The 14,816-nt window shown below is 48.4% G+C and overlaps 1 protein-coding gene and 1 pseudogene across 1 annotated transcript; one reads left to right on the plus strand and one right to left on the minus strand.

Moving 5' to 3' along the window:
* Positions 1–2,245: 2,245 nt before the first annotated feature.
* Positions 2,246–3,929, minus strand: LOC123428641 (annotated as a pseudogene).
* Positions 3,930–13,345: 9,416 nt separating this feature from the next.
* Positions 13,346–14,599, plus strand: LOC123430516 (clavaminate synthase-like protein At3g21360). Its single transcript, XM_045114382.1, has 2 exons — positions 13,346–13,874; positions 13,984–14,599. Exons 1-2 carry the CDS (start codon positions 13,479–13,481, stop codon positions 14,584–14,586), a joined length of 999 nt encoding a protein of 332 aa, XP_044970317.1. The 5' UTR covers positions 13,346–13,478; the 3' UTR covers positions 14,587–14,599.
* The last annotated feature ends 217 nt before the right edge of the window (positions 14,600–14,816 follow it).

Below are 14,816 nucleotides of genomic sequence, written 5' to 3' on the forward strand. Positions count from 1 at the left end.
TGAAAAAAAGATGCTCATATATTGGCATATATTGAAAATCAGTGAAAAGATGCTAAATTATTGCCATATTGTTTTATTGAAGTCAGATTACTGAAGATTCTGTTCTTGGCAAGAACATATTTATTTACCATTGTGCAGCACCGCATAAACTATCAATCACAGATATATCAACAACATGGTTTCCACTTTTAGAGATTCTCAAAAGCCAATTCAAACTGATTAGTACAGGTGGAGGCCTCTCCTATTTTATTCAATTCATCTTACCTCTTTTATTTAATCTTCTTTCAACATCTGAGATATATTATTGAAACAAAGTACATACCTCACTGGATTATGTTTGTCTCTAATATAGTTACCCTAGAACAATTGGAAGTATTGAACTGATGGGAAAGAAGCCAAGCCTGCAAGTCAACGAGGAATATGAAGTTAACTCTGATGTGCTGCTATCGCCATCTGTGTGACCTCGTCGGTTCTCCAATCCATCTGCCACGCTCTTCTCAAATGTCTGCTCCGTGCGGCCTATCCATCACAACCATAATACTATCCCAAGGGGGTAGCGATGTGGGAACGACGCCGACACCCGACTCGCCTTGGAGTCTTAGGATTTCGCCCGATGGCCATGGTCCGAAGGTGCTGGGCGAGGAGAGGGTCCACAACGACCACCAAGGTGGAAAACGACGTCCACAGACGACGTGCCGTCTAGGCTTTCGCTTAGAGCCACCTCGCCGAGCAACCCCACGCAATCGGACTAAGGACGGCACAGTGAAAGGTAGACGCTTGGGACCTCCCTGAAGTATATGCTTCTGAACAGTACATAAGATCTGAAAGGTTGACAAGTATTTCCTATCAACATTTTCAAAATGGGAAAATGACAAGACAAGTACCCAAATTAAATGCTGCCAAGTAACCAAAACTCAAGAGCAGGTGCTTCGTTTGCCAATCTAGCATGGAAAAAGATAATTGGCCCTAATATGATAATTGGGTAAAGACCTGCGCGAGCACCATCTCGCCGGACTCGCGGGGGGCGGCAGCGGGGCTCTCTCTCTCTGCGGCGCGGCGAGCGGTTAACGCTAGGGCTCGAGGCGAACTAAACTTGGGGAAGACGCGGAGGGTGGTGGTGCGGTGGCCGGCTGCCTCCGCCTGCGCCGGCGTATTGGGCGCGGACGCGTGCGCGGCCGCCGCCGCCAGCGCCGCCGAGTCCTGCGAGAAGGCGTCGAATGCGCGGCGCTCGCTAGCGCAATCGTCCCGGTCGCCGCTGACGGCGGGGAGGTGCGCGCAGATGCCAATGCCCATCGCCCGTAGCTGCTAATATGTCTCCCGTATGGGCACGAAGAAATCACCGTAGCGGAGGTGCCAACGCGATGGGTCCGGCATCCCTACTGAGGCCAACGCGAGAGCGGGGGCATGGCGGCTGGGCAAGGGAGTTGGGGGAGATAGGGACCTGGGAGGTGCGTGAGTGGGTTGTGGCTGTTGGATGAATCTCGTACGTGTGTTGAGATACAATTAGGGCCTTTTTTAGTGAACCAGTTCTTTTCTTTATTTAATCGCCTGTTTTATGGAGGGATGGAAAAAATCGATGGAAGTGCCAACGGAAAGAGGTGGGGAGCGAACGAGAGGTCGAACCATCGCTGCCACGTCGAACCATCACGACGTTCGATCCTGCTTTAATAGTTGAGATGTTTGACAACTTGCGGTTCTTTGAACTTGATATTGAAATGTCACCGACTTTAGTAATAAATCATATATAACGGAAAACAAGCATAAATAAATGCCATCCACAACTGGAGTACAGATGAAATTAAAAAAGAATAGGAAAGTAAATGTCACCTCTTAATACTAAAATGTTGAAGGTAATGAAGATCAGGTACATCAGATGACTCCTACATAAATGATAGAAAAATGGTTCTGAAATACTAACGTGTTAGTGCCTTACATGTAAAAAAAGCGCATTTAGAGCATAAAACATCAAATCAAATAATCAAACACTTCAAAAGCTGACAAAGGTCTACATTTGGGCATGACAAAGATTGATCATAACATCCAGGGTGTATTAGTATAAGGTCAGATACGAATCATCACTAAATATATTTACCACAAACAAGAAACGTGGTTTTCCAATGTAAGAATAACACTGAAATTGCTCTGATTAATATTAATGCTTGTACCTCATCTGGCTCCCTAACATTCTCATCCAAGTTCTTCTCATATTATTACGAAGATGCGCCTTTGGTTCCTTCCTCTTGGATCAGTGGTATGCATGCACGGTGCCATTTCTTCTCGGAGGTCCACCAGGAATAGACCCTGGCTTGAACCTTGACGCCTCATGCCTCGCAAGCTTCGGCGGCACGGGACTATTGCTCTGCACAAGCATCTGCTTAAGTTCATAGAAAATGTCAGTGTCCTCCATGGTCAAAAACGATGTCGAGAGCCCCTTCTTCCGGGAACGTTCGGTCCTCCCGATAAGATGCGTGTACAGATCGATCAAGCTGGGCATCTCGTAGTTGATCACGTGAGCGACCTCCGGGACGTCAATGCCGTCGGCGGCCAGGTCGGTGGCCACGAGCGCGTTGAACCTGTCGTTCCTGAACCCGTCGAGGCTGGCCTTCCTCTCGTCTTGCGACTTCTCCCCGTGCAGCGCCGTCACCCTGCTCAACCCCGCGTATTCCAAATCATTGGTCAGCTTCTCCACGGAGTTCTTCGTGTTGCAGAACACAATGGTCGTCCTTCTGTCCTTGCCGAGGTCAGCGAGGATCCTCGTCAGCCGTGGCATCTTCTCTTGCACCTTCACCATGACCACGTTCTGGGCGACGAGGTCCGCCGCCTTGCCAGCGAAACCGACCGTGACGGCCACCGGGTTCCGGAGGTACTTCCTGGCGAGCCGCTCCATGGCCGGCGGCATGGTGGCGCTGAACATGTGGGTCGTCATGTATGTCCTCGCCTTGTCCAGATCCTCGTCCGCGTTCTCCGGTTTCAGGTGGCTCGGCGGCATCTCGTCGAGCACGCCGACGACCTGCGGCTCGAACCCCATGTCGATCATCCTATCGGCCTCGTCGAGCACCACGTAGTTGCACCGGTTGAGTATGGCGTACCTGCTCTCCAGGCAGTCGAGGAGCCTGTCCGGCGTCGTGACGATGACCTCGCACCCCTGCTCGAGCATGCTCGCCTGCTTTTGGATCGTCGACTGGCCGTCCGCCTTGCCACCCACGATGGACACGACCCTGATGCCTAGGCATGCCACGAGCTTCACCGTCTCTCTCTCGATCTGCTGCGCCAGCTCCCGTGTCGGCGCCAGGACGAGCACGTACGGGCCCTCGTCCGCCTCGCTGTGGCTGGTCGGGGGCGGCATGCCGGCGATGTAGGGCAGGATGGGGAGCACGAAGGCGGCGGTCTTGCCGGAGCCGGTTTGGGCGACGCCGATGACGTCGCGCCGCTGGAGGCCGAGCGGCACGGCGGCCATCTGGATCGGCGTGGGCTTTCTGTATCCGGCCATTTCGACGTTCCGGAGCAACTCGGCGCCGAGCCTGCTCTTCGCCCAACTCCGCATGCGCCGGGGCACGCGGGAGCCCCCTGTAGGAGATGCCGAAGTCCTTGCGCAGGATCCGCCGGTCGCGCTCCGTCATCTCGTCGGCACGCTTGTCCGTCCAGTGCATGTCCACGCGCATGTCCAGGGCGTCGTACGTCGCCGCGGCGCCGGCACCGTAGTCCTTCTGGAGCGCGGCCGCCGCGACCTTCTTCTGCTCGCGCCGGTCAATGCCGGCCAGGAAGCCGCGGCCGTAGAGCAGCAGCGTGCCGTGCGCTGGCTGGTTGTTGGCGGCGTCGACGCGGCTGGTGTCGTCCGTGCTCGCCCAGTCGAAGCGGAACCTATCCCGCGGCTTGGCGACCATGATGGGTCCGGCGTCCCTGCCGAGGCCAACGCGAGAGGGGGGCATGGCGGATGGGCAAGGGAGTTGGGGGAGATGGGGACGTGGGAGAGATGGGGACGTGGGAGGTGCGTGAGTGGGTTGTTGGATGAATCTCGTACGTGGGTTGAGATATAATTAGGGCATTTTTAGTGAACCGGTTTTTTCTTTATTTAATCGCCTGGTTTATGAAGGGATGGAAAAAAATTGGTGGAAGTGCCAGTGACAGGAGGTGGAGGTGGGGAGCTAACGAGAGGTCGAACCATCCCGTTGGTTGAACCATCACGACGGCACATCCTGCTTTAATAGTAGAGACTAGTTGAATGCCCGTGCGTTGCCACGGGTCAATAAAATTAATTGTCACTTAATTATCGTTGGTTGCCGAATCCAATCCGACTGTGCTGGTTTTCTCGCAACCATCGTCAAACAAGCGCTCCACTCCTTGCCCCCTATTTTTATCAGCCAGTGGGAGGGTGTAGAATCGCCCTCTTGTTGCCCTAGGAATCCCTTCACTAAAAGTGCTCATGTCATGAAATATTTCTTTTACCTTCTTCTCACTAATAAAAATAAAATACACTCAGACTTAAATAGTAGCTGAACATATTATCATAATGATTCAGTAAAGAAGTATCCCATGATCTTGATAAGATCTCGGACTTGATGGGTCTTGCCATATTGGACACCGAAAAAATGAAAGCACATTTTCACTGAATAATATTTAAGCATGGAGATAGTTAAATACCTATGTGTTTCAAGGAAGCGTCAAAAAAATAATAACAACTGAGCATCTTCCCTTCACCCCTCTCTTCATTTATTCATGTGTTCCTTCTTCGTCTATCTTTGCTCTGACTTCGGCCATGCCCATGCTCTTTTTATGTTACTTCTCAGATCCGGTTGTATCAAATAATCGATAAAACACGACATTAAGCACATCATTAAAACAAAGCAAAGTGAAGGTATGACGCCCTTTGCAACAAGCAACATACATCCGCAATCGTCAATGGGGGTCTAACTGAATCACCTTGTTATTCTAGAAGATAGTGCCAACCTTTGGAACCTTACCTATGCTCAACCTATGTCTCCATCGTTCATGACCTGGCATTCCTGCAGAGCTACAATGTCTTAGAATATCATTCTGTGGTTCAAATAGTTCTCTCAAATCATGGATGCAAACAAATGTTTTCCCTTAAAAATGTCTATCAAGAAGGCCAGCTCACAGAGCAACAATTGAATAGAATGCATAATGTTCAATAAAATCAATGGAGGGGACACTTTTGCAATAAAAAGCAAATACTACATGTTCCTCTACATCTCAAATAATCTATGATGTGGAGGTACACAAAAGGATGGTCTGCACTAAAGAAAATTACAATTGATTTCATGTGTGTTCTAGAATTAAAAAACTGTACATTACAATGTTTTGATAATGTGGCATCCTAGAAATCGTCATGTTTTTTAGTACTCCCTCCGTCCCAAAATAAGTGTCATTGATGTAGTATAATTTTTTTACTAACTTAGTACAACTTTTGCGACACTTATTTTGGGACGGAGGGAGTACAATATTTGTCAGCACCATGTTTCATTGTTTCCCTCATGAAGAAACCATGTACCAAGCAATATCATAGTCGATCTCTACAACTTCAAGAGACCCAATGATTGTATTTTCTACCTTGACAACAATGACTTGTGGTCACAAATTCACCTTCATAAGTACTACCCAAGTGAAGATTTCATAATTAATATATACAACATATATACAAGTGCTATAATGAATTTTTATGAATTCGTAATGAATAGAAATTACTTGCATAATTTAAATAAAGGATCCTCCATTTTGCTGAAAAGTAAAAGCTTAATAACTCTGTGCAAACAGGGTATGGAGTAACTAAAAGTAGTTGTGATTCAAAAGTATGGCACATTTGGTTTCACTCAGAATGCTCTATAACGGGTTCCGCCATGAATTTGGATATTTTTTAGTTAATATAGCTTTTTTTCCTGTAACATAAACAAATAACAGTGCCTAATATATTGCAAAACAACCAATCACAAAAATCTCTACTGGAAGCTGAGAGGACACATCTCAGATATCTCCAACCTATCATTGCCGGAGGCCCGAGTAGTGTTGTTGAACAAGGTCCTCATATTGGCTGACTCCTCCTCTTCCGCGCTTGTCCTCCCCACCGTGACCACCCATGCTCACGTCGCCAGATCGGTCGATGTCCCAAGGCCGTCGTCGCCACCCTGATCGACTGATGCGCAGACTAGCATGCCGCCAATGCCATTGCCCTGCACTCCTGCGAGACCACATGCTGGGTTGTCGTCGGTCGAGATCATCATCTGAGAAAGACCTATCCTCGAAGGACAAGGCCGATATCGCCACCGCCTCGAAGGTGCTCTTCCGATGGCCTCAAGTCCGCAGCCGTCCACACGAGCCGCCAATAGTGGAGAGGGGTGGGTTGAGGCCGTGGCCGAGGCCTAGATGAGATGCGCGACGCAGGAGAGGGAGAGTGCGGGGTACCAGCCAGGTGGTTCGGGTTTGGCAAAGAGATCTGCATATGGAGTTTGTGGACTTGTGGGAGAAGTGGAGGACGTAGGGGATTTTTCTTTGGGTTTTCACTACTTTGGAACGTGAGGTTTTTCTACATTGTTTTTTCTTTCTGCGTGGGAATCGATAGGACGGAGTGAGAGGACGTATCGACAGGAGGAGAAGGGGGATCGAACCATCACGACGAAGACGACGATGTTCGATTGCTGACAATATATGCTAGTACTGTAGTACAAAACACAGAGGTCAGCCCAGTATAATGCCAAAAAATTGTACTCTACTGAAAAGAGACCCCCAAAGTCAGGAAAAACAAGAGAGGAGAAACATCAAAGTCAGGAAAAACAAGAGAGGAGAAACATCAAAATCAGCCCTACAAAAAAAGACTATCATGTCATGAACTTGGAAACAGAAAAAAATCATTCTGAACAAAATAACAAGCAAAATTATGCGGAAACCCATCGAAACTGCCGAAATAACATAGAAAACTGAAGCAACTTATCAGAGGAACATACATGCGAAGCTAGCGGAGCTCGTTGTGGTCGATTCCGAGCAGCCCCTGGACTCAGAGCTCATCTTGGACAGAATTTCAGCCAGAAATCAATCAGCACGAGTCTAGCTAGAGTGGGGGTTGTACCATCGCCGGTTTGTCTTAGGCGCCACGAAGGGCGCGACAGCACCATCCCAAGAAGAGGTGGTGGTGCCCAGTGAGCATGACGTTGGGGGCGGTAGGACAGATGAGATCTACACCACAACAGCAGCATATGGGGAAAGGAGATGGGCGGCCTCTGCCTGGATCGGCGGCTGCGGCTGTCAGAAGAAGTACGGGGGTGGGATAGAGGGCGTGCGTGCGTTGGTTTCAGACGGTTCGATCATGGGCCATAAATGTGCGACGTGAATAACGCGAACGAGGAATGGGGTGCAGCTAAATTTTTTTCACAAAGAAATCGTGCGAGGAGCCAGAGGTTATACGACGGGAGGAGTCGTGCGGAGGGATCGTTCGAGATGATCGAACCATCACGACGGCAGATCCCTCTTTAATAGTAGAGATTCACAAAAAAGCAGGTGTTAACTCAAGTCAAAGAATCACCTAATAGACTGAGCTACAGCTACAGGGACAAGTATTTGTATTTGCATAGTGCATGCCAAAAGCTAACGAACTTAACGGACCAACAAATGCGAGTAGGAGAGACTTACTTGAGTGCCTCTGTAAGAGACTCGAGAAGCTGGTACCGCTCTTTGTAAGCCAAACCAATCAACAATATGACACTTGTTGGCAGAGAAAAAAAATCGACAAACAGGGAACCTACAAGTAAAAAAAAAGAGCAAACACTTGGTGTGCATCCTATGCCACAGCCAAAGTTAATTCATTTATAGTCATATATTCAAACAGAAGGGTACATATACATTTTGTCCCTTGTATGATTTTTAACCGATGTCTATGTTGAACAGTAGCTTTAAATACATAATTCAATTCCAAAAAATATGGTCAGCATACAGATGTTAAGGTAGAAATAATACTGCCACTAAGAAACACTCATGGTGCCAAGATAGAAATATTATTATAAAGTACGCTAATTCAATGATCATCGATGACAAGGGGAAGAGTGTGTTGTATCACTGTTGTTATATATTTGAAATCTCAGTGCACATCACAGATATATTTTCTAGCAATACCAAGCTTTGATCTCAAACAAAACATATCCATGTTACCCTCAGGATAACTGAACAACAATACCTGACAGTGGTCACCCAATTGAATCCATCCATCTTGGCACCAAAATCGGAAGTTCTGGGTAGCTCCATCACAGATTTTAACACCTAAAGGGTTGAAGGAAAAAACATTCAGTACTTGCTATAAGTAAAGGAAAACCATAAAATTTATATGTATGGACTTGCAAAGACAATCAAGAGCAAAGGGAGAACAAAATTCTTGTATGCACCAACTGACTCATTCATTTCAGTGACAGGTTTATGGTGTCAGTGATTCTCACACAAATGCTTGCATTCCGAACATACTTCATCCCATTATTATCTTGTACAAAGTTTGCATGCTACTCTTTGGTTGTGTGTCTAAATACAAATTAATTAGGTCATATCACTCAATAATCAAACAAATTAGTCAAATGTCTTTAATGGGAGAGAAGGGCCACTAATCAAGGCATAGGAAATGCTTGGACAACAGCGTCCTTGACAAGAAATCAACACAACAAAGCTTATGCAGGATCACCGCATCCGCGTGCCCGCTAATTGCAGTGTGCTCTTCGCTACAGCCCAGAGTGACCTCACGGCACGAAGGGCTATCTCCCTATCTATATTGTCATAACTTTCAGATATCAAAAATCCTTGAATAACATGAAGACATGACCTCCAAAAGAATCATTGAAAAAGTATTACTATGATCCTTATTTTTTGCATGTATTTCTTTCTACATGAACCACATTCTAAATTTAACAGGAGAATAACTACAGTAAAATCGTATATAAATCATCAAATGGTTTTTTTTTGATGAGGTCATTACGTGGACAGGAAAGCCTTGGTTTGAGACTCATGATGCAACCTCATTGTCATGTTATCCTACTTCTAAATTTATTGGTCATGCATATACTGAGTAGCTTCCCTGATCAAATATTGACATGAGGAAAGAGAGCATGCACATAGCTCATTATGCAAGAAAGCATATGTAGAAGTACAGTACGCAAGTCATTGACCCTTATCAAGAGCAGCTACCTAATAATATTTCATGGCCTTAGAAAATAGATCACGCACACACCCCTCAACATGCAGGAAACAAATAAAAAATAGCATGCAAGTAAATTTAGTATATGTACAAAATCAATATGTTCCACTTTCTTACTGCAGCTGTAAATGAACCAACTTCTTATAACTACTAACATCTTATGAATCAACCTCTTTGCTTGATAACCAATTATCGCCATGTCCATTACTTCAATATTTTTATCACATATACATCAGTTTTGAAACACTGATTAATGCAACATCAGAAAAGAGCATATGCTCATGACTGGTTGAACATGAGAAATACTTGTACGAAACACATGTATCATGAAGTCAGAACAGTATACTCACTCATGTCAACTCATAAATCTTGGTACTGGATCTCCCCCTGCATACAAAATCAAATGAACTTGGATAACAAAGCTGCTACTATTTCATGCGAATAATATGAGGCGAATTAATCAACAAGTAGTTTAGTTTCTGAGAAAAAACCTAGTACTGCAGCCTCATATGCTCGCTAGATTGATAAAACTTTATAAATCGCATTAGAAAAGTACCATGTTAATTTACGAGACAGGGAAAGAGGACAAGAGAATGCAGGTTCTAACTGAATCATTATCTGTTACTGGCTAGTTATCCACAACCTTACAAACTCGTAAACAGTTTTAGTTCTATGTAAGCACATCAATCAAATGTTAGGCACTGCTAAGAAAGGCTACACAGTAATTACATGAACAACACTAAAAAATTGCACATGAAAGAATTAACATAGTGGAAATTCAGATAGGCAACTCAATTGGGAAAACTGAAGGGTATGGAAAAGCAATAGCGTGACCTTTTTAGGCATCGACTTATTCAGAGCTTACAAAGCATATAGTAAAGAACATACATAATTAATTAGTAGTTGATGACAGATGCAATAGTATATGTACCTCAGGTCACACGAAGTTCTGCCATATGGTGGAGTACGTTCAAACGTATTTCCGACGAAGTCGGCGATGTGCAGGCACGGCAATGTCAGAAACTTGCGGCATGGCGATGAGTGAAACAACTACAGATTATCCCACACAGTTAGATTTTTTTATTTAACCTTGCAATTAGAAACAAAGTGTTTAGTGATGCATTTTTTCCTTGATGACAGAAGAAAATTATCTGGATATAAATTGGGTAATATTGACTGATGGGACTATATCAATAACAACATCAATCACTAACAAAGCTAAATCTATGTTCTCTATATAAATGTGCATCGATCAGTAGAATCATACACCTCACAAGAAGCACCATACATATACCTGAATGTCTAGCAATCAACATCCCTTTGCCCCCTTTATCTCGCATCTCTCTGCTCTCTCTCTCTCTTCCTCACCTATCTCTCTTTGTTCTCCACAAGACCAGATCAGCAGGCGTTTGAATCCATCTCTCCTTCTCTGTTCTTTGTTCTCTCTCTCTCTCTCTAGCAGGAATGGCCAGTAGCAGCTCCAGCAAGCCCGTGTCGTCATCCCCTCCAGCAGCAACGACCAACATGCCCTCTGCTCTCTCCCCAGAGCACGAGCTCATCCGTTCAGAGTGCCTCCCCATCTTCAGCCATGGCGGCAACTCTATGCCGTGCATATATATTGAAGATGATACACATCAGAATCCTTACGGGACGCGCTTTGCAATTGGGGACGAATAGACCGACCTCGGGGATCTTGCAGTCCCTTATTCAAGCCTGTCACAACGCATATGCTAACCTGACTAACTTGAGATCCTGAGCCGATTGCAACAAGTGGAGCAGTGGAAGCAGGAATGTCCCTGACGGACGAAGACCCATAGGCGGTGATGAGTGGGGGATGCGGCGGCGTGTCGTTCGCTTCCCGGAGCCGAGCGCCGCTCTCCCCTGATGCGGCGGCATGGCGGTGGGATGCTGCCGCTCTCCCGTGAGCTGAGTGCCGCAACTTTCATTGGAGGCGTTGAAGGCCGCAGATCCCCAAGGAGCAGCTCCAGTAGCATGCACAACTCCTCCTCAAATCCCACCGCCCGACGGATTTTCATTACATGGCACACACAGATTGCAGCCTGGTGAGGTTCCAGTTTACCGGAGAGGCGTTGGCTGGGCAGACCGCTGCGAGCACAGACCATCACACGAGAAGATTAGTCCGGAAATAAGACGCTGCCACTGACGACGGACGCTCCTCGACGGAGAGATGGACCGGCGTGAGCAAAGGAGGGGCGGGGAGAAGGACGTACAGCGCGGAGACGTAGCCGTCGGAGGAGCAGGTGACTATCCTTCAGCAGCGCCGCCGTCGCGACTGCGGGGTTGGCGATGGCGGCGGCGGAGCGGAGGAGATGGCCGGGGACGGCGCTGCGCGCAAGCATCCGGGTCGGCGACGATGTTGCAGCAGCGCCGCCGTCGCGACTGCGGGGTTGGCGATGGCGGCGGCGGAGTGGAGGAGGTGGTCGGGGACGGCGCTGCGCGCAAGCATCCGGGTCGTCGGCGATGTTGCAGCAGCACCGCCGTCGCGACTGCAGGGTTGGCGGTGGCGGCGGCGGAGCGGAGGAGGTGGCTGGGGACGGCGCTGCGCGCAAGCATCCGGGTCGCCATCGACTGCGGGGTTGGGGGAGACCACGGAGGCCGGCGACGGCGATATGACGCCGCGGTCAACGCGCGAGAGAGGAGGGGATCGTGAGAGCGTGGGGGGAGGCAGGTGGGTTTGTAGGTCGCGGTTTTTTTTTGCCTTTTGACGGGTTGGGTGGACGTGGGTGGGTCTGAGCGACGGGGGATGGATCGCCACGTGGTGCGTGCGTAGGTTTTTTTAAACCGTTATATTTGGCTGTGCTAGCGACGGTTTTTTGACTGGTTTATGAAGGGATTGAAAAAAATCGGTGGAAGGATGGAAAGGGAGGAAGAGCGAACGAGAGGTCGAACCATCGCTTTGGTCGAACCATCACGACGGCATATCCTCCTTTAATAGTAGAGATGAGGGGGGAACGAAGAGGTTGAACTATCACGGGAGGTAGAGGTTTTTTTTTCTGTGAACCGGTTTTTTTGTATTTAATCGATCAATTTATGGAGGGATGGAAAAAATCGGTGGAATTGCTAGCGGTGGCAGTGCTAACGAGGGGGGATCGAGCATGGTCGAACCATCACGACGACGGCAGATCCCCCTTTAATAGTAGAGATTACATTACTTCCAAAATATTGACATGTCAAAACAGGTAATCTTATTTGTACCGATGGAGCTTGAACTAAATAGTACAGTCAACATATCTAATTCAGAGCCCTCATGCTCTCATTCCATGCTATATATGCTTTTCTCCTCAAGTTTCCATCAACTTCGCTCTATCCATTGGTATCAAGTTAGGGAGAAAGATGACGTTCTGTCTTCTTCCAATGAGCAAGGCTGATGAAGAGAATGGATGTACACGGTTTTTTCTTGGGGGACGCAGGTAGAAAGTTGTTTCTATGTCTTCTTTCATAAAGAGGGTTTTTCTTCTTCCATGAAGAGAGTGCTTAAGGAGACACAACACGTGGACACACATATTGTTGGCGCCTGGCCTCTAAGAATTTAGCTTTTTCTTTCATGATTTTTTCAAGTTCAAAAAAATATCACATTGGTTATTGAAGAGGGAAGAAACGAAAGAAATAGTCAGTGTCACTACATGCCATCATATTTCACATGAAATTCCAAATCAGCACCATCATTTGACCAATGTGTTTGTGTATACGTACGGACATTCAACTAGTTTATATTAAAATCTCTAAAAGATTTTACATACATATGTGAGACTGTGACCTCAAATGGCTGTGGGAGGTTGTCTTGTCGTACGTGGGTCAGTTTTACTGTCTCTTCGATCGGGATTTTCTGTTTTTACTGTTTTTTAAAGCTCCGGCCAGTAAATGAAAACTCCGATCGATCCGTCAGTTTGGGATGATTTGGACAGCCCCTATGGCGCGAGGCGCGCTGGATGCAATGCAATGGACGCCAGCCAGCGCGTCAGCAAGACATGGCAGTGCGCAATTCTTCACCTGCTTGTTCGTGGTCGATCCAGACAAAATAAGAAAAAGGAACTTTCGTGAATATTTACTGTCGTGTTGTTGATTTGATCAGCTCGTTTCTATCTCCCGAGGTAACCACACATCACAGAGGTCAAAAGAGTTGCATGGTTTCCATCACAAATCTTGTTAGAGGTCACCTCCGAACTGTCACCGCATCAGTGTATAAATATACATGTATTTACAGGCAGTCAGGCACACTACCAAATTAAAAAGAATCCACGTATTCAGAGCTCAGAAGAGAAGCTAGGCCAGCGCCATGGGAGAAGCTGCAGCAGTTGTCGCCGCCTCGCGCGACGGCTTCTTCGGCCTCGGCGGGTGCAAGGGTCAGGTGGAGATCGACGGCGAGCAGGTGCCACTGGTGCTGACGCCGGGCAGCGAGGAGGTGAGCGGCCACGACCACAAGGCGCTGGTGGCGGCCCTGGTGGCCAACCGTGAGTGGGTGGAGGAAAAGGTGGTGGCCAACAGCGGCGTGCTGCTGCGCGGCTTCGGCGTGCGCGACGCCGTGGAGTTCGACGCCATCGTCGACGCGCTCGGGTGGCCGGACATCCGGTACGTCGGCCCCGCCCCGCGCACCCACGTCCACGGCCGCATCTGGACCGCCAACGAAGGCCCCCTCGAGGAGTTCATCTACTACCACCACGAGATGGTCCTCGTAAGCACTCCTGCAAACTCCATCTTGCTTGCTTCCATCGCTCTCGTTCGCCATTAATTGATGGACGGACGGCAACGGCGCCATGCCGTGTTGTTGTACGCGTGTGCAGATCAAGGAGTTCCCGGGTAAGGTGATCCTCTTCTGCGAGGTGCCGCCGCCGGAGGGCGGGGAGACGCCGTTCGTGCCGAGCTTCCGGGTGACGGAGCGCGCGCTGCAGGAGTTCCCGGACATGGTGGAGGAGCTGGACGCCAGGGGGCTCCGCTACACCTTCACCGCGCTGAGCAAGGACGACACCAAGTCCATGCGGGGGCGAGGGTGGGAGGACGCCTTCGCCACCACCGACAAGGCCGTGGCCGAGCAGAGAGCCCGTGCGCTGGGCATGGACGTGGAGTGGCTGCCGGAGGAAGGCGGTGTGAGGACCATCCTCGGCCCGAGGAAGCTCACGCAGGTGTTCCCGGGCCGGAAGGGCCGGCGGATGTGGTTCAACACCGTGGTGGGGATGCACGGCAAGGAGCTCAGCTCCGCCACGTTCGCCGACGGTTCCGAGATACCGGCGGACTTCGTCCGGCGCTGCGGCGAGATCATCGAGGAGGAGAGCATCCAGTTCCGGTGGGAGAAGGGTGACGTGCTCATCCTCGACAACCTCGCAACGCTCCACGGCCGCCGCCCGTCGCTGCCGCCCAGGAGGGTCCTCGTCGCCACATGCAAGTGATGATCTCATTTCATCACCCTTCTCCTTAACTAATTATGCTTAGTTAGTTAATTAAGCTTCGAGGATGGACCTAGCTTGATTAACTAATTAATCTTAGTTGGTGCTGGGGATGCTACAGTCGGCTCTTCAACTTAGTTGGTGCTGGGGCTTATTTTCTTTGAGTGATACTAAATAATCATTGATGCATGCAGCAGTGTTATGTATCTTATGTTTACTCTTGTACACTTTGT

This window comes from Hordeum vulgare, chromosome 2H (assembly GCF_904849725.1).
Source record: "Hordeum vulgare subsp. vulgare chromosome 2H, MorexV3_pseudomolecules_assembly, whole genome shotgun sequence".
Classification (NCBI taxonomy): domain Eukaryota; kingdom Viridiplantae; phylum Streptophyta; class Magnoliopsida; order Poales; family Poaceae; genus Hordeum; species Hordeum vulgare.